The sequence below is a fragment of the Stegastes partitus genome, unplaced genomic scaffold, assembly GCF_000690725.1.
Source record: "Stegastes partitus isolate 25-593 unplaced genomic scaffold, Stegastes_partitus-1.0.2 Scaffold195, whole genome shotgun sequence".
Classification (NCBI taxonomy): domain Eukaryota; kingdom Metazoa; phylum Chordata; class Actinopteri; family Pomacentridae; genus Stegastes; species Stegastes partitus.
In genome coordinates, this window is record NW_007577926.1 from 280,682 (window position 1) to 301,867 (window position 21,186).

Here is a 21,186-nt window from a genome sequence, read left to right on the forward strand (position 1 = left end):
GACTTACACCGATACGCCTGGGGGGCCTCAAATCTAAACTTGCAGGAATGACAACAATAAAGTCACAACAGAAAAAAACACCTGCAGTGAAATTTGCATAATGTGCACAGGAACGGGGATGGTGGTTTTAGAAAGATGTTGAGTTAGATGTCAAACAGGCATTACAGGATGTTTAAATGCTTTCAAGAAAACAAGCAATTCTCTTTCTGCATACATTTTATGTGAATATTGAAGGGAAACATTAAGTTAGGGGTCTGGGGATCCATCCCATGAAAAAGTGAGCATTAAACACTGCTTTTCTTGCACCTTTTCTGGCATTAATTTCAAGAGGATCTGACCTGATTTATATAGAGGCAAAAACAAAATTCAGGCACCCATTAATAATTCAAAATGTAATGAAATATATTTCATCTAATAAGGTTTTCCACATTATCAGTGGTTGCGTGAGTTCATATTTAATATTTTGACAGTGGAAAAACTACAGATTAGTCCTAAAATGAATGGCTAGTCTTGGGGAGATCAAAGTTTTCCCCCTCTGGGTGTGAGTGAATGAGTCCCTAGAATGTGACAGTGACAAACAGCAGCAGCAGGCGAGTTCTCTGAGCTGTTTGGCGTTTAAACCTGCACATGACCGTCTCGCTTACACATCTCCACATATACATGCTGTCAACATTTCGTGACCTTACGCTGTTTACAGATAACACAGAAGCTATTTGTGATGAGCTACATTTTATTTGATTAGCACTTTCATTTCATGCAGAATAAATGCTGTGTCATAAACACATTTTTGATTTTTGGCTGTTTAATAGCATGTAGAAGGACTGAATGTTTGGCACCAAAGAGACATAAAAGTTAAGTTAAAATCGTGAATGACAAACATCCTCAGCCAATAAGACACCTTCTGAATGATCCAACAGTTTAACACGTCCACAGAGCCCCGCTGAGTCTCGGTAAATCTAAAAATCAAATTCAAAATACAGTAACAGCTTGATTTTCAGGGGCAGGAGGACATTTTCTGATCAGCGGGGTGATACACAAAAAAGACTCTCTTTGATGGACACAGTTTGATAGAGCATGAAACTTTCATAGGCATGAAGACCGTCTCAGATGAAAAGATTTGCCTCAGTCTGGTCCTAATCCATGTGTGCGTTTCAGCTCCTTTCACTGGCTTTTGGCATGCATCTCTTCATGCGATTAATTTCTTTTCAGCTCATCATTCTTGTCCTTTAAGTCTTTCAGTGGAACTTTTGTGTGCGTGCTGACAATGCAGTGTAATCATTTAAAACAAACAAATGGGCAGAGCAGAACGAGGAGTTTATACTATGACTCAGCCACTACTACACTAGAAAGCATGAGTTTCCATGTGCCACGACCTGCACAGATAGAGTTACAGTCAGACAACACCCATTGGCTGAAAGTAGGTCAAGTTTAGATTCACGTCATTCTTAGCTGTGGCACTACAGCCGATTGTTCCCTGGTTGCTCGGACTTACAGCAGCTCCGAGAGGCTCATTTTGGCATGTTTGGGAGGCATACAGTATGCAAAGGAAGAAGCCACAGGCTTTCTGACATCCCAGTTGGAGAGTTTCTGCTCAGATATGAACATATGCCATCTGAGAGGAGAAACTGTACCAGTCGGGGATCTAATCTGTGTCACTGTCACACAATGAAGCTGCTTTATTCATCAAAATTGGGACGCCGGTCTGACTTTGGGAACATATTTGACAGGAAATGACACAAAAAAAACATACTTACATAAAACTATTAAAGGATTTAATACACTCATTTGTTGGTTTCTGTTTGGTTCCAGTATTCACATTCAAACTGGTTTTGGTCTGAGTGAAAGCTTGAATACATTTAGGTTGAAAAACAAACCACCCAGACCAACAGAGAGTTGCTGGTGGGTCCACTTTTACTGGTGGTCTAATAAATGTGTTTTCGGGGAAACTTGACCACAGTGATAACTTCTGAAATGCTTTTGGTTGGGTTGAAAAAAAACAATGGAAAAACTAACTTAGATTTGACATGTAAACGCAGCTGTACTGAGAAGGTGCAGTCTGGTAATGAGCCTGTCCATCACAGATTTTATAGGTTGACATACCTGCTTTAAATACCTTGCGGCCGCAGCATATGCAAAAAATTACATGGGAGCAGCTGAAACATGAAAAGGTTTAAGTAATAGGCTGCAGCTTCAGTTTACAGCTGACAGTATATTTGATTGATGCAACTTCGTGAGCATACATAAAACATTGAATCAATCTGTTGTCATGTCATAAAATCAGCTGTAAATCTTCCATAAACCTGGCTGATTCTACCACTTCTTGAACAATTTGTCACAACTGAGTCACATTTAAGCATCCCTTTTGACAAGGAACTGTTCCCCAGACAGAACATTTGGTATATCATGGCTGGTTTTACCTGCTGGGAAGCTCCTGGAGCCAGAAGGAACTGTGAGCCCTTGTGACCAACCTCCTCATTTCCAGCCCCCACACTGTGTTGCTGCCATTATCAAATTTAAAATAAAAAAAAAGAGATAAATTAGGAACCCTTCGATTATAAATATTTTACATTTGAACACACCTCAAGGTTAAGATCCTATCAAAGGCAACACTTTGTTCTCTTATTAAAGCTGCTTTTCATATCCGTTTTTGTTGTTCTTTGGTGGTGTATCAAATCAAATCACAAGCTTAAACTGAGACTGTTGTGGAGACCGGAGCCTTGTGGCCTTTGTTTGCTTTGCTGATAGTCTGGCCTAGTTTTATGCAATAACTCCTGTAACAATTGCTCTCATGTGGAATCTTTTTTTTGTGGTGATGGTTGAATGTCATGTATGGAAACAAGCAGTATTCTTCTTCAAAATTTAGGAATGAAAATACTTCCTGGAATTTGGATGACTTTTTGAAAGCACTGCCACATTTAATGAGTTAAAGAGGTCATTCATGCAGCTATCTTATGAATCATATCTAATCTTTCATGCCGTTTTAATTTCATGGTACTGTTTGGTTTTGAGTAAACATAATTAATATACAGTGTTTCTTTTTTGTTATCTTTTTGGTTTGGTTCTAAGAACTTTATTCATCCCAGTAGAGGGGTCTATTAAATTATCAATACATCCATACTAACGTAAAATAAAAATCTGACTATTGACGCAGATATACAATAAAGAATGATGCAAATTACAAATATATTCTTTTTTTATTCCATGCTAAATTATTTTATATATTTCATCACCTTTTAGAGGGATGTGTAAGTTTGAGCAGCATGTTACATTTCAGACTAATGTTTAACAAGCAAAACTAATAAAATACATTAAGAAAGAATAAATCAGTTATTTCTAACAATATGATGTCACAAGTTTAATAAAACTCAAGATGTTAACAGTTTTAATGATTTTCCCCTCTACATTTCTGAACATTCATTAACATAAGTCAAATAATCTACATATTTTACAACGAAATCAAATAGTAAGGAAAAATGTTTTTAAAAAATTAAATAGACTCCAACTGCTAAGGTTGGCTGTAATTTGGGTTTTCCTATGCAACACAAGATTGTATAACAAAATTACAGATGTCATCCCTTTTATGCAACTCACAAAAAGGACTAATCCTTTAGTATATTTCTCTTTTTATTTCTGGTGATCCTTCAAAGGGACCTTGAACTGTAGCATAAAATTACACATTGTCAAAGGCATTGATTTGGGTCGACCTCACTATTTAGAAAACATGCATTTGTAGCCTTTAATGAAAAAAAAACCCAAACGTGAAAAGGTCCCACACTGCCTCAGTTTTGTGGTTTACATTACATAAATTCAAACATTTCCACTCTGGATTGATGCAGAACAAGGGACAAATTGGTACCTAAACATTGACCAGAATGCAGAAAATTAAGCGTTTGATGCCCAAAATTTCCAGGGAGGACACTCAGACTCCTATTGTACATGTTCCCCTGATGCTTAAATGAAATCTACACCCATAAAAACATCACAGTAACAATCACTGATGTCCCAGTGTTTTATATCACAGGGGACATTTAACACCATAATGACTACTTTTATCTTTGATACTTTAAGTACATTTTTATGTAAGTTCTCTTAATCATCTTTATTCAAACAGGAACAAAACAAGTGGTTTCTTATTGGAGACAATCGAGGAACTATTCAAAAAATAAAATCTGTTGATGTAAGGGCTTTTATGGAGAGTTTCAAAAGTGAAATTTAATAACATGAATAAAACAAATGTCATAAATAGCTGAAGTGTGTGATTTTAGCCAATTTTAGGTCATACACTCCAGTCCCACTTCATAACGAGCAAACTGCTGTAGATTCACAAAAATCCGTTCTATTTTCTAAAAGTTAATAATGAATTGACATCTATTCTCTCAGATATCATCCTCAGATCCTCACTGACTTTGTGCCACAAACCAATATCATATAGCAGTTTCTTCCTGGAAGATGAAAAGGACTGAGCCAAGATCACTTTTGCTCAAAATTAACAAACAAGGGCTGCAGTAAAATTAATATTTGATTCCTTTTTCTTAAGAAATGTCAAAATGTTGCAAAAATGCTCAAACTTTTGAATTTAGAGTGATTTCTCAACATTGCTGCTTTTATACTCTGAGATACAAAAATCTTCAGTTTGTTGAGCAAAAATAAATAAATAAATCAAATGTATATTAATTAATCACATCACTTTTTGAAATAAGTATTCAAAAATCTCTCATAACATGTGCAAAAAACAAACAAAAAACCCTGATAGTCAATGTTTAATTAGTCCAGCTGTTTTTGCAAAGCACATCTGTGCTTTTACGGAGTGGTTTAAATGTTTGATTAAATAGCTAGAATAAATAATAAATTGCTCATTAAACAAAAAATAAATAAAAATCACAAATACTGAGTGGAAAATGCAGCTCAAACAGAACAAACACCAAACACCATGCATAATGACTAAATAACTGTAAATGGACAAAAAGTTGCTCTATTTTCTGACAGTTAATCATAAATTAATGTCTGTTCCTCTAACTCTAATCAGTCATCCTAATAGGGATTCGAGAAAGAAACAGCCTGAGCCAAAATGACACTGACTTCACTAAACAATAAATAAATAAATAAATAAAATGCACACTAAAAACTTTCACAAACACAAATCAGAAATTTCTATTTTTTTAATCATATGCTTATTTTTATTATTGCCGTTTTTGTTTGTTTTGTTTTTGTCACCGCGTGCATTGTTTGCCATAGACATACAGTCGTCCTCAAATTTATTCACACCCTGCCATTAAAGAAGGAAATAAACCGCTGTCACTGAAATAAGTTGAAACTGACAAAAGTGATCACAAATAAAAATTTATGAAAATCATGACATTGCTTTTGAATTGTGATTCAAAAACAAACAAACAAAAAAACAAGCATAATGGGATGCTTAAACTAGTATTTTGTTGAACAACTGTTTGAGTCAATCTCTGCAATCAAGTGCTTTCTGTAACTCTCAATCAGACTGTTGACAGGTGTTTAGATTTTCTCTCATCAGCAAAATGCTCTAATTTGTCTGGGACAGTTTTTTTTTGTTTTTGTTTTTTTTGGTGTTTGTTTTTTCTTTTCAACCACAATTCAAAAGGAATATCTTATTTCACTGAAATATAATTCAGCTTTTTTAAAATTTATTTATTACTTTTTTTAGTTAGTTGAGTGACTATTGTGAATGTTGCCTTTTCTTTAATGGAAAGGTATGAATACATTTGAGGACGACCGTATACAATCGCAATGTTTCCAAGTGTCTGTGAACGCAGCACCACCACTGGAGCGGAGTTGTTTTTCTCCCCACGCTCCGCGAACGCGCCGCGGTCTCCGCCCTCCCGGTGCTTTGACGTCAGCGGCGTCCGTCTCCGCACATGGATGGAGGAGTGCAGCGGCTCCCTCCGCCCTCCGCCTCCTCTCCTCCAGCTATTTGCCAGCCAGCCTCGACGACAGACAGCCAGCCGCTCGCCGTCCTGCTGCTGCGCGGAGCCTCGTCTTCTCCCCTCCGAGCCCCCCGGCGTCGTCTTGACACCTGCGCGGACTTCCACGGGCCGGATAGCGAGTTCGGTCGCGTCTTTTTTTTTTTTTTTTTAATTGCAGGGGGGGGGAATTTAAGTCTTTGTGAGCTTTGTTCTCCAATTGCCCTTCAAGACATATGGAGAAAATGGCCAGACCTCTTCCTACAAACCCAACTTTTCTGCCGCCGACTCACGGCGTCCTGAAGTCGCTGCTGGAGAACCCTCTGAAGCTGCCTTTCCATCACGATGAAGGTACGGCTTTAGCGTCGAAACTTGTCCTGCACGTCCACACTGCTTCTTGTTTTCACTCCGCAGACGGACGCGGATTTGACAGATACAACGCAGTGAAGGACACAGGTTCACCAAACCCACCGAGAGTGACTTCTTTCACTATTATACGGTGTTTGTCGAAAAATAAACAACGTAATGTAAATATTAGGGGGAGATATTGAAACCAAAAAGCTGCTTGTCTCTGCTGACTTGACTGACAGGTTGACGGGGAACTAGCTAACAAGCTATGTTAGCATTTTTATCTGAATTAGCGTGATTTGGACTGTGTTATTATTATTGTGACTGCGCTGTTTTTAGCTTGGAGGTGCTGTTAATAACCTTTAAACCCTCTCCTCTTCAATGGGATTTATATTAGCGATACCAGCAGCAGCCGATAGAGGGCGTCGTTTCTGCTGTGAGGCTGCAGCTGCAGTACACCCGCTCACCCACTGTTTGTTTTTGTTGCACTGAGTGTCTTTACATTTGGAGTCCTAGGACATGGAGACCTAGTTTTTAACCATAAAGGGTCAATTCAGGCCAATCTCAACATATTTTTTCCCCCCAAATTAGGTCAAGTTTATTAATGCAGAACGCTTTAACATCGCCTGCATGTTTATAGAAAAAAATAACAACAACAATAATATGTGCAAAAAGCAAGGCAGGACAGACAGCTTGTAAAGTCTGTTTCTAAAATACTAAAAAAAAATTGTAAGATCACATTCTAAACTAAAATAATGAAAGAAAATCATTGCCACAAGTTATGCAAATCATGTACATTTTAAGATTTTTATTTTTTTTTTTAAATTAAATCGTCAATAGAGGATTGTCATTTGATTGATAGAGAATGGGGAACAGTTAAAAGCAGCTGCTCCAAGGATGTATAGCACGCACAGTGTTATGAAACAAAGTGAGTTAAGCTTCATTCGTTTATAGTGATAGATAAAAATGTTGATCCTTTGCGGGAAATCACTTTATTACAGCAACTGCAATCAGTTGAGAACCTACGTCTGACACTGAGCATAAAAGATTTCTGGCAAGAAACCTAATCACGGAAGTACTTGATATACTCAAGACTTTGTTCAAAGTAATAAAGTATTTGTATTGTGTAATGTGCAAAATATACAGTGTAGAAATTTTGCAGCATGCTAATATATAGAAAACTAAATTTAAAAAAAAAAGATATATATATATAATGGGCAAAATAACTTGCACGTATCCAGTGTGCAAAAAAAATACTTGCATATCTAAAATCTCACTACAAGATAAAATAGAAAAAATATCAATTAAAAAATGTGGAATAGTCTAGTAACAGCTTAGATTCTTGGCATCACTCTTGTAAAGTTGATTAAACACATCAATAGACCTTCAGAAATATTAAACTGACATTTCTCTGTATTTTTGTTAACCTGTGATAGAAAATAGCTCCCTTATTATTTCACATTTTGCTAAACTGGTTGAAGTGACCCTTTTAAGATATATATATGAAATTAACTGTGTGCAAATCTTTGCAGGATTTGGCAAAGACAAGGAGAAAGAGAAGAAGCTTGACGATGAGAGCAGCGCCGCCAACCACCCGCAGTCGGCCTTCCTCGGGCCGACCCTGTGGGACAAGACCCTGCCCTATGACGGGGACAACTTTCAGCTGGAATACATGGACCTGGAGGAGTTCCTGTCAGAAAACGGTATCCCAGCCAACACAGCGCAGAGCGACCAGGCCCCACAGACGGCGCAGCCAGCGCAGGCCGCCCCTCTGCAGCAGGCCCCGCCACCCGCCCCGCCCACCCCCTCCGTGGTGGACCTCAGCAGCCGAGCCACCACGTCGGTTCACACAGGCATGGCGCCTCAGACCTGCCTCCACAGCCCCAGCACAGCAGGTAGGAAAGCACATGCAGCGGAGCCTGATGTGCACCTGACAACACACCTGCACGCAGGGGACACGTGGGTTCACACGCTTGTTCACTCCTGCTCGCTGTCAGGGGAGGATCTGAAGACCTATGCTGTTGTTTACAGTCACACACACACCCTCCACATCAGAGTAACCGTCAGCCCTGAGATGCTGAGAAAGAACAAGTTCTGGTGGTTTGTCCCCAATAGGTCCTAAAGGCATCACCTCATTCTGCTGTTTCTCATTTAGCGCCTAATGCTAATCATGTCCAGGCTTGACCACAGGTTAGATACACACTGACATACTTCAGTCCAGTTTTACGGCCCTGATCCAGACCTTGGAGCCCCACAGTAAAGACTGAGCAGGCTTAAGTCCAAGGATGCAGTTTAGTCATTGTCAAAGCTCTGATTGGCACAAAAGGCTGCTGTGTCAACAGACTTCGCCTGTCACGAGTCATGTTGACTTTATTTGTGCTGTTGTTTTAAAGGTGTGTTGAGTTTCACATTTCCTCTGTCAGAGTTGGTATTCATTTTAATTTCCAAGAATTCCCTGCAGGGTTTGGCAGTCACCCATCTAAGCGGCTTGCATTAGTCAGAAATGCGATTCAGAAACTACTACATTCTGCTGAACATTTGTGCTGCAGTGTACACTTAATGAATTTAATTTTTAATGAATTCAAGGCAATTTAAGATGTTGTATCTACATTAAGTCATCAGAACACTTTAAAATTTAAAGAAAGGCACTGCTTGAATCATGTAAATGCTAAGTTGCAGTGTTGTGGCGGTCAAATAGAGCTTTTCATAATAGAAAATCTTATTATTGTAACGAGCTGACATTAAGTAGGCTGTTAGACCGAGGCACTAAACTGTGTAACTCAGTTTGTCAGGCTGCTGCCAGATTCTGTTTGGGTTTTGAATTCACAAGACACCAGAACACTTTAAATCATTTTAAAAAGCCGACCCTCACAACAAACATCAACAGAGGAAATTCTCAGCAGGCAAAATCCAACTGCGGCTCTGGAGACAGTTTATCGTTCCACATCTAAACTTCAAACTAAAGGGCCCCTGGCAGAAGATCTGATGATATGTGACACATAAATAAATAGTGTTTTGGGGAGGGGGTTGCTGTTTTTTTACCTGTAAATGCTGGAGAGGTGGGATTCTGGTGATAAACGACATGCGCTGTTCCACTGAGTCAAGAGTCAGTGAGCGCCTAATGGAGTGTGTTAATGGCCCAGTGAGTCAGACATTTAAATCACATAACCTGTAGTCAGAAAAATGCAGATTAATCTTGTGTGCAGCAGTGTATTGATGCTGGTGGACATCAAAGTCTACAGATGATAGTGGAAGAGTGATTGATTCTTTTCAAAGGACTGATTTGTACCTGAGTGACAGTGACTTCACTCGTCAGTCTGAAATGTGTCCAGTCCTGTTAACACAGTTTTTGATAAAATTGTCCTTAGTTTCCCCCTGAACGAGCCACATGCATGGCGTGTCATAACTGTTATGTTGGAGCTGTGTGTGCCAAATGTTGGTGTGATGTTAGTAGATGTCTACAGCTGGTGAACCTGCACCTCAAACACTTCAGCTCAGTGTGTTGAGTGTCAAAGTTGGAGGAGTATAAAAGAAGAAACCTGTGACAGACTGCAGTGTTACCTGCATGGCACTGACTCTTCGACTCAGTTTCTTTTATTTGCTTTTTTTTTTTTTTTACAAGTCTCCTTTTATTTAAACAGAAACAAAGCAACATATGGCTTTCAATTAGAAGCTATGAGGCACAGTGCAAGCAAGAAAACCGCAATATTCAATTTGACAAAGCATATTTGTTGTGCTTTTACATAGTCTTACATGTTCAGCAAAATAATTAGATTGAAAAATGAATACATGAAAAAAGAAAAACTGTTTTAAAAAAATCACATACGATATAGAAAATGCAGTTGCAATTCAATGCAACATGTCATAAACTGGGATGACAGTAATATAGATTTTTTTTCTTTAATTGATTTTTTTTTCTAAAAGTGGCAGAAAATAACTAACTTTGAAGGTGGTGGCTGTTCATTGCTAACTTTATAGTCTAAGAGAAAAGCATTCAGTTTTATTAGCGGAAATCTGTTAATGTGATGTTTTGCATGACAAAAGTTGTCAAACATAATTGAACTAATTATTCAACTAGTTCCTCATGTAAGTGCGTGACATGATGTTTTCACAAAGTTGCAACATGTCAGCCTGTCGGTGTCCATTCCAGCGAGTACAGGGAGACGTGCAGGTGAAGCTGAGAGAGTTTTAACCTGAGAACAGTGCATCCAGAGATAAACTGATGCTCCAGGGGAGGTGCATCTGTACAGGACAGTTTATTCTAGCCGTAGTGCACATGTGCATACGTACAACTTTGTGTGTGTGTGTGTGTGTGTGGGCCTCTGTGCGTCTTCACATTTACCTCTCACGTGAACGCGGCTGGGGTTTCCTGCAGCGTGCTGGGCCATGTGACGGACACATGCAGGCGCCGTGTGCAGCGCTGAGCTACAAACAGGAGTTTGTCACGGCATGAACCTGCCTGCTTCTCCTCGCTCGTCCCTCCCCCCCCTCCCCCCGACTCTCTTCCTCACCCACTCTCGCTTTCACCCTCCCAACCTCTCTCCCTTTAACACTCTCCACTTCCCGTCCAGTCTTCCTCTCTCTCTCTCTCTCTCCCTCCTTCCCTCGCCAGGCTCGGCTCCGACACAGCCTGGACTGGGAGCCAGGGCACAGGCTGTACCCTACAGAGATCACATGGACTCGGGTGTGCTTTTGTCACGTGCACACAATGTTGTTCCAGCTCAGCAAGTCTGGTCTCGTCTAACCAGCCACACTGCCACCACCACCCACAACAACCACAGCGCATTTGTGGCTGTGCCGCGCTCACAAGGCACAACATTTGTTGTCGCAAGCAGCAAACACACGAAGCGACCTCTGTTCTTTCTGTCCGAGTGACCTGTGCAGACGTAGAGGATCTGCACTGGGGCCAGTTCAGGAGATGGGCCCCTGTATGCTGTTTGCAGCGGCCAAAGAGGAACTCAGATGTAGGAGCGGTCAAAGGGCGTGTTGTGTTGCGTTCCAGTGTGTTAATCAACGAGAGGTTGCTCAGCGAGAAACAAATAACCACATTTGAGGAACTAAGTGTGGAGTTAACGTCAATATATAGAAGTCGTTTAGCGTCATGGAAGGCTGTTGCAGCAAGAGTCAGTCAATACTTATCAAACCTGCACTCAGGTTCTAGCCAGTTTTCTCTGGTCTCCTGCAAACTGAGTCCCCTCATCATGTGTCTCGTGGGCAGGACATGCTGACCCTGCATGAGTGGCCTGGAGGAATCTCGCCTTGTAAGACATGAAAACAAGCCTCAACTCTGCAGTAGTATGCTAATAAACTAATTATAGGACAGGTGTGCAAGCAGATCTCATGAAAGGACCAAATCCAACAGTTTGCTGTGGTTCAAACGTCCTGCTGTAGAAAGCAGCAAATACACATTCTCATGTTTTTAGAAGTCACAAATGGGCACTGTAGTTTTCTGGTAAATACTGCATTTGTTAGGGGACTGCTTTTAGCTGCAGATTAATAAACAGTCTTCAGCAAGTATTTTCAGCAAAGTGCAGTGTGTATGTTCATTGTGGCTGCAACTAATGAATGTTTTTGATTAACTGATTAGTTGTTTGCACCACAACTCAAAGATAAACAGTTTAAGGTCATAATGGAGGAAAGAAACCAGGAAATATTCACATTTAAGAAGCAAGAATAAGAAATGTTTTATTTATTTTTAAAAAAATTACTCAAGCTAATTAATTGAAGTCTAGTGTTTAGAACAAATAAAGAATATTTTAGTCATTCAAGGACAACTATAGAGTCCATTGGCACAGTGGCTACATCAGACGCAGGATACAAAGGTAATACTTATTAGGGGCATACAGTTGGTTTTAGTGTTTGTTTTTGGGTTTTTTTATATCCCAAAAAATAAAAATTAGACAAACACAAGACCTTAAAATCCTGTGTTCTTTTGGTCTTGTGTATAAGTTTCTGAGCTTTTTTTTTTTTAACCCCCAAATGCAACTTTTAGGGGGATTACCTGGCTGTTGTTGGACCCTTGTTGTTGCACCCAGGTCAGAGTTCAGCAGATTTGTCTCTTTACACATTTACGACCAGCAGCTTCTCTTATCGGTGACTGCAGGGTTACCACACACACAGCAACTTAATAACACTCACAGAAAGGCCGATATGATCACGTAGCGTGACACCAACCTGAAACCATAGTACGTGTAAACAGATGGAACGCTCCTACGTCAAATTAAAACAGGTTCTGTGCGTATTCCACACAGCTTTTTGTAGGTCAAGTGTAGTACCTTTCTTTGCTTGTTAATTTTAGGCTTCCTGACTGGGTGGGATGGAACTTTTTTTTTTGTGAATTCCAACTTCCTCTCCCCTGGAATTTGTGGTCCGTTTGGTTGTAGACATTAATGGTCAATGAACAGGCCGCTGTGTTGTAACTCCGTTAATTAGGAGATCAAACTGACGGGTAAAGGTGATTAGGGTGAGGCTGGCTATTTGCAGGTTGGAGTACAGTCCTGACAGACACCAGTTTTAGTTAGTAAGAAGCTTGCTTTCTGGCGGCGTTCGCTTTATGAATGGTGGGAGGTTAAGTTGGGCTATTTGTGTCTGAGCTTAGGGAAGGATTAGCTCTACAGTGTAAATGTGGTGCAGAGGAATCATGTGATTTAGCAAATGGTCAGAAATTGTAGGAGGCAGTCGCAGAAAAGTCATGTTTATAACTAATCTGTCCATTGATTAATTACAGTTAAACTGCACTCAGAACAACACAGCTACATTTAAACTCCTTCAACCAACTGTTTACAGCTCATCAAATCAGATTCTTTCTTGTTTTTTAATTAAACTAATTGAACTAAACTGACTTTACACTTTAGGTTGGCCCTAACAAGCATTGTCATCTCTCAGTATTTACTGACATCCAACAGGCCAAACAGTTATTCAGTCGTGAAAATAATAGTTGGGTTTTTTTGTGGCATTTTTTTCACTTTTTTCTTCTGTTTCAAGTCGAAATGTTGAATTCATTATTCAGAAAATTAACTGGCAGATCATTCAGTGCTGAAAATAATTAGATGCTGCTTTTATTTGCTGATTTTTTTTTCTCACTTTTCCACCGAGGCCAAGTTCTTGTGCAGCTCTTAATACATAAAAACTAGTTTTTGTTAAATGAAAAAAAGGGTTTTATAGGAACACCTGGTTAAATCTGTTGTAGTAGAAGGTTTGATACAAAAATGAATAAAAAGTTATGAGGTTGGAAACATTTGCAACCACATCCATCCCTAGTGCAACATCAACATCTGCTGAAGGCGAATACCTCCCAACAGATGTGTGAGAAAGTTTTTGTATTTGTTATGTTTTTCACCACAGACATTTTTTCCACATTTCCGTTCAGCTTTACGAGGTGATAATTGGCTGTTTTAACAGTCCTGCATAGTTTTTTGTTTTTTTTTCTGCGAACAAACAGTGTTCAGCGTTGGTACTGAAATGTAGTTTTCCGTGGGCTTATCTGAGAAATCTGAGGCGGTGTGGCATTCGCTTGAGGGTTTCATGTCTCTGTGAAGAAGAAAGCCATCGTTTCCTCTGGGTTCGACAGTGTCTCCTGATGCGCAGACAAACATCCGGTTTGTCTCTGATTTTTCTTTTCTTTTTTTTTTGCCTCACTCTCTCTTTGGCAGAGATGTTGAATCTGACGGCCCCTTCTCAAATCTCCACCGCAGCCAAAAGCAGAAAGCGGTGTGAAGGTCACCGGCATTGACTGGCTGTCACAGCAGCCTCACAAGTACAAAAATTTAGGTCATGATGTTTGAGCTGCCAGCAGATCAGTTAATAAAATTGCCTGCTGCTTTCAGTTGTCTTTTAGGCTATTGTGTTGCTCATCGGGATTTTAGTATCGAGCAGGGAGTGCAGGTGTGGTCCGTATCACAAAAGAAATTAGTGCTAATGTAATGAATCATGGAGTAATTGTTCCGTTTAGGGTGGCTAATGAACTGAATCACCCTCCGCTGGTCGGCCCACAGCTTCCAATCAATTAGAGAAGCCATGTACAACACGTACGCAGACCTAAAGGCATGCAGCTGCTCGCCAAGGAGACGGCTTCAGTACAGAATCTGCTGGTTTGACATCAGCTGACCAGAGCTGCTGATGGTTTGAAGATAAGACGATGTGTGAAATAATTTTGTGAGTGTGTTTACCTTGTGTTTTTTAGTGCTTGTGTGGTAGCACCACCTGCTGGTGGAATGATCAGATTTTTATTTTCTAGAAGAGCAGTCGTCTCTCTCGCTTTACATCTGCAACACGCACTCAGCTACATCACCTCAGCCAGTAAATCAAAGCCTGACATTTCCCCAAGGTTCAGCTCTCAGACTTGTAGAGGAAAGACGGAGGCCTCCTGCAGAGAGCTTGAGGAGATGTTCTGATGAGGACTCCTCATTACGTTACATAACAAATTATCTCAAATGGTAGGGCCACTTTAAAGGTGCCATTTCTGCCAAATTCAGAGATACTCAGAGAGTTTGGTTCCTGCTACAATCAGCCTGCTCTCTTTACACCCTATTTTCAAAAAGACAGGATCTTCTGTTTACTTACTGGTAGCTAAGTTTTTATATTTTTGTCTTCCCCCTCAGCCCTGCCCACGTCCCGGGACACCCCCAGCCCCATTGATCCAGAGTCCATTCAGGTGCCCGTGACCTACGATCCCGACCCCGCAGACCTGGCCCTGTCCAGCGTGCCCGGCCAGGAGATGTTCGACCCCAGGAAGCGCAAGTTCTCCGCCGAGGAGCTGAAGCCGCAGCCCATGATCAAAAAAGCCCGCAAGGTCTTCATTCCCGAGGACCTGAAGGTGACCTGCTGCTCCGTCTCTGTCTGTCAGTTTCAGCTGGGGGGGGGTTGGGGGTGTTTGTAGCGATGTGAGATCCGATCTTCTGTTCTGGCCGAGATGCTGGGGTCTGTTGTTACGTAAGAAGGTGAGGGTCTGAGGCAAGTTCAACCCTGAGGGGAGGAAGAACCCTGGACTGAAAGCCAAACAAGCTGCATACTCAAACAGAGAGTTAGTGAAGTGGCTCATCAGCAACTGAGAAACAAAACAAAGCAGATTATTACATAATAACAGAAGGATGCAACTAAAATATCCCTAAATGATCTGGTTGCTGTTATTTACTGGTTTAATACAACTAGATTCCTACTAGCTTCCAACATGTGCTGCAATATTATGCAAATTTATAAAAAGATAGTGCTAGATGATAGATAAGCTTATGAAACATTTACATTAAGATGTAGGGCTGAATATCGTGAGTTTTCATCAGTAATGCTGATGCAATTTTGGTCTCATGAAGTAAAAACTGCAAAAACCTTGTTTTCTTGTAGTAAAAGAAGCAAACTTTTTTCAGATGTTTTTTAAGTGTTGCTTAGACACATGAACTAGTGATCTAAAATTGACAAAACTGTGCCTGTGTCAGCAGCCGTCTGGTCAAAGAACAAGCAAACAACACGAAGAACTGAGACAAAACTGCAGGATTGACAGTTTTTTGAGACTTGTGGTCTGAACACATTCTAGAAACAAGAACAAAAAACAAAGAAGTTCTGAGGTTTGACAGCCCAGTTCTACTAAATTATTTTCAGACCCTTTAAAAGACAAAATAAAAAGAGCAAAAACATCCGGCATATTTCATAAAAAAAAACATAATAAAACAGTAAAATTAAACAACAAAAGAATGACAGCACAACTTTAGTGTTCTGTAATTTGAAAAAGTGTTTATGTTGTAGATACACACGAACATTCAGAAAGGGGAATACTTGAAATGTCTTTAATATCTAACTGTTTTCACAATTAGATTAAAGACAGTAAATACAAAGGCAGTAGAAAGTCTTGCAAGCAGCAGCTTCAGTCGAAAAAATAGCTATTTGTAGTACACGTAGGCACACGGACAGCGTGTTTTGTGGGCTGATATTTTCCAGACAGGTGGTACAGCATGACAGCAACAGGAAAAAAAAAAACAACCCATGTTGTATTTTGATGAGGATTTTTTTTTTTTTTTTCTGTTTTCTTTATTTTCATTCCTATTTTTATAAACTGTCATCTTGGATCTACAACTAAGGATCTTTGGCCTGAAGGTTTTTCTGGAGAAACTACAGAGGGGCTGTGAAAAAGCCCAGGTTTATCCCATTTGTCTGTAGTGGGATCCACCCACCTATTAAGCATTTTTGGGATGGAGTTTGCTCACTAATACCAGGGCTGACAGAATAAATCATAATGATATTGCATAACAATGGGTGTTGAGCTGCAAATCTTGAAGTGAAGCATTGTGATTCTACAGAGAGGCCTCAGATGTAAGGGAACCTGTTTGTTTGGTGCAAAAATCACTTTTATATTTGAAGAAATGCCACTAATGTTGTGACTCATTTTGCATTATCTAATTACTAATCAGTTGTTGTTTTTGTTTTTGCATATTATTCAGCTCTAACTCACACTGATAAAAGTATTTAGCTATGATATTTTAAACTGAGACATTCACTCTCTAGCAGTGAGGATAATCGGGGGGAAAAATTGTAATTATACTGGTGTTTTCTCTGATTCTAACCGGTCTGCTGCTCCCTGCAGGACGATAAGTACTGGGCCCGGCGCAGAAAGAACAACGTGGCAGCCAAGCGGTCACGGGACGCCAGGCGACTGAAGGAGAACCAGATCGCCATCCGGGCCGGCTTCCTGGAGAAGGAGAACGCCGCTCTTCGCATGGAGGTAGCAGACTTGAGGAAGGAGCTGGGCCGCTGCAAGAACATTGTGGCTAAATACGAGGCCCGACATGGGCCCCTGTGAGCCCCGAGTCCTCTCCTCACTCGCCCATTCACCACCACCACCACCACCAAACCCCCGACACCCACTCTACTCCCCAGAACCTCCTTCTCTCAAGTTTGAAGGACAATGTGTCTCTTTTGGTGGCACTGCCCCCTCCTCCTCCTCCTCCTCCCCCTCCACCACCCCGACTTTCTTATCCTCACCCCACCTCCCCCTCCTCCTCCCCCACCAACACACACCTGTATGATTCTGGTATTATAACTGTCATTTCGACTTCTATCATAAGCTTCAATTCATCTGTTCCTTCTCTTACTTTCTGTACACATTGTTTGACTAAATATATATACATATACATAGATAAATATATATATATTTACACACGCATACTTCCCACTTTAATGTACTGTGAGGAGTTATGAGCCAACCAACCAGCTGAGTCCGACCCCCCCCCCCGCTACCTTCCACTTTTGAGAAACGATGCCATGCTGTTTGTTGTTCACTTTCATACCGATTTTATACGTGAGATCAAGACTGAAAACTGTTGTTTCCCTTCTTCGTCTCTCTGTGACGTGTCCAGGAACCTGCTTCTAGCCTCCCCCCAAGGCTTTTGTTTTTAAGCCCTGTAACAGTTTTGTTCTTCTTCGACCCCCTTTCTTGATGTTCATGTCGTATATCGGTTGTCTAACCCTCCTCACGCTCTAACACTACTCTCCTTTAGCCTCTCTAACAGCATCCGCGGTATTCTAGCGTTTAGATAGCACTTAAAAAAACACATTTTTCCTGTGCAATCCTGGCGCAGATTTGCCGTTTTTGAAAAACCTTGTCGTTTTTCTTCATCACTTGGACACTGAGCAATAATTCCTACCCACAGCTAAACCGTTCCTCAGCCCTCGCTGCTCACCCCGCTGGCAGATCGCAACCTAGCGTCGTCCTTCGTTTCCAACATCACATCTTAGCTCACCTCCGTTAACTAAGCTAACCTTAGTTAACCTCTGCACTAATGCGTGTCTCACAATCTGATCTGGTGCAATGTTTCCACTCGCTCAAAATTTCCTCCGCCTCATATTTATCTACCTATTATTTCTCAGATGGAAGATTGTTGTTTTTTATATATATATATATATATATTCTGTTGATATAATTGTTAGTATTAATACTACTCTTGACATTGTTGTTGTTTAGCCTCCTCCTTGTTTTCAGATTTAAGCATGATTTCTTTCACGAAATGAAAAGCTATTCGCAAATCTTTTCTCTCTCTCTCTCTCTCTCTCTTTTTTTTTTTTGCAAAGTTGTTGATAATTCTTTTTGCTTCTGTTAAACTTAGCATGATTAATATGAGTGTTTTTATTTTAGAAATCAATACAGATGTCTGTAGTCTTTCTTTGTAGCTCTATGTTTGCCTTCTTTTTAAAGATGGCTGTATGAATGTAAAAGATGTTGACAAAAAAAAAGTTGGATGGTGTTGTCCAATACTGTGGTTAACCCAATCAATTTGTTTACTGCAGACCAAACGATTCACAACAGAGATGATATATTGGTTACAAGAGATATGTTTATAAAAAACCTATTCTATAAGTTGTTCTTTTTGTACAGTATTTTTCCTATACATTACTGAACTATGTATTTTAAAGGCACAACAGATCCAGAAAATTATTAAAGAATACAAGTATATAACTCAAAGATAAATGCATATAGTGGTATTTTGATATTCTATATTAGGTAGGACGTGGTAGTTTTACAGAGATTTGTGGACACTCAGCAGCACCCAAAAACCGCCTGGGCATTATTGCACTCATTATCATCATTATTCTTACTATGACAACACTCCTGCTTATGTTGGTGCCGCCATTGGGCTCCCATGTCATTCGATTCAAAAGAAGCTGAAAATGCAGTTCAGAAAACAAAGAATGTACAGTTTGGTCTCTTTTAAATGCCCACATCGGAAAGAGCAGACACTGTTGTTTAAACCTCGACCCAACATCTAATAAGTCGTCCAGTGAAAGGCTTTTTTCTTTCTTTCCTCGGTGAAGGCTTTCTGTAACCGTGCAGCTTTATTTGATGGGATGAAGTTACTATGAAGGAAGGGAGATCTATAGCTGGTTACTATTGCTGCTCTGTGTGTGTGATCGGTTCCTTCAGTCAATGCAGTTGTAGTGTGTCCCTGAACCTGAGTGATGGACACTGGGAAGCTTTTTTCTTTTCTATTGTAGTTTTTAGAGAGCATTTCTCTTCAGTTAAGGCTTACAGTGGAGTCCCCCCAAAAGTTAGTCGTGTTTGTAGAGCAGCTTTCCGCCAATCGATCCTGTATGTGACTGATTTGTGTTTTTCAAGTCTGATACGGACATTTCAGATCAAAAGTATGGAAGTCCGAAGATGCCAGTATTAAAATGGAGTAGTTCACAACTATTCGCTTTTTCTGATGTAATAAATATGACGTTACAGTTCGCAGCCTCTAAGCTAGGAAACGGTTAGCCTGGCTCTACTGCAGCTAGCAGCTTCCCCAGTCTTTCCACGAAGCTAAGCTAACCAGCTGATGGTGGTGGCTTCATATTTATCACATTTGCGCGATTTTTAATCTTTGTAAGATTAAAACATAAGATAATTTCTCCACATGTGAAACTTTTAATTTCATCCAGTTGCAGTTTCATTCTGCGTGCAAAAATGATGTAAAAATTCACCAAGATGACTCATATAACACGAATGTATTCCATCCATTTATTTTGTTATAAACATTTTGCTCAAATGAAATGTAAAAGTCAAGTGTAAAAGTAATTATTTGTTCATAGAGTCTCTTTTTTTATTTGTTTGTTTTAGCGGTAATTGTGCATTTTTAAACGTTCAGTGGGGAATTTGAATTTGAGCGACTTCTTTACTTTCGTTATTGGGATCTCTGGACTTCCATATTTTAGTGGCAGCATCTTGAAACAATTTTTGTATTTTCTTCCTTTTAAGGCGAGTAAAACCAGATTTAAAGACGTAACAACCCTAAACTCAGTCAGAAAAGCCGACATCCGCCCAGTAAAACAAAGCTCATACATTCCAGTCTCAGTCCCAGAGTTGCTTGAACGTTATAGATCCGATCCAAAGGTGTGTGCGATTTTAAGAAAAAAAGGATTGTTTTCTAACCACAAACTGTCGTGTTGATACTTTAGCGCTTTAGAGGGGGTTTTCCTTCTACACAGATGAGTGTGAACAGGGTTTGCAGTGAAGAGTGAAGACTGGAATGATGCCTCCCAAATCTCTGGAGCATCTTTTTAAGAAATTATATATATATATATAGGAAAAAGCCAATAATTAATCCATGTGTATCCCAAAATTACCTCACTGTAGAGTGATTTCACTACCTCACCCGGAAATGTTAACCATAATTCTGATTCTATTCCAGTGCCTTGAATACACTGACTGTTCCCCAGTCTCTCAGCAATGTAAAGTCTTCATCACAGCACCGCTCGGATAGGTTCAGATCTGCACTGAAGGGCTTCTTAGTGCATCAAAATCTATATATTATATACACTGACGACTCTTTTTTTTCATTTCTTATTTTGGACATTGCAACAGACTTGTAACCATTGTATTCATGGCAACACCAACAGACTGTTTCAGCGTGTATAAAAGTACAATATAAGGAGTATTCGGTCTTGTTTGTCATGGAATGGATGCATAACATTTATTTGTGCTGTTCAGCCCTCAGCCTCTCTGTCTCTGTAATTTGTAGTGTCTAATAAAATCCCAATTCGTATCTGCTGTGTCGTATTTTTCTGCTCAAAGATTCAGAATCGATTACCAGAGCTGGGTATCAAACCTGTGACCATTGAAATCTGGCATCGAATTCCTGCTCAGACTCTTAGTCCAGCTGGATATTTGTTGGACGATAGTTCCTAATATAAATCAGCTTATTGGAACATTTTTAGTTGTAGTTTTTGGGCAGCTTCTTTGGGAATTTTTTTTGCTTCTGGCTAATTTTGGGATAAAGAAAAGGAACCTGTAGAACACTGGCATGTGGGATGAAATTACTGTTGCTGTGAATAGATAAGTGAGGAGAAGATGATCTACTTTCCAAACGAATGTTAAAACTTTTCAACATTTGAAGCAATATTAGTGTATTATCTTTGATTCATGCAGTTTCAGAATGAAAGAGGA

General features: G+C 40.0%; 1 protein-coding gene across 1 annotated transcript; it reads left to right on the forward strand.

Moving 5' to 3' along the window:
• Nucleotides 1–5,757: 5,757 nt before the first annotated feature.
• Nucleotides 5,758–20,785, forward strand: hlfa (HLF transcription factor, PAR bZIP family member a). The gene is given in 5 exon segments (XM_008280467.1): nt 5,758–6,048; nt 6,050–6,281; nt 7,811–8,173; nt 14,879–15,093; nt 16,852–20,785. Coding segments are annotated over 5 exon segments (1,317 nt in total). The 3' UTR covers nt 17,068–20,785.
• The last annotated feature ends 401 nt before the right edge of the window (nt 20,786–21,186 follow it).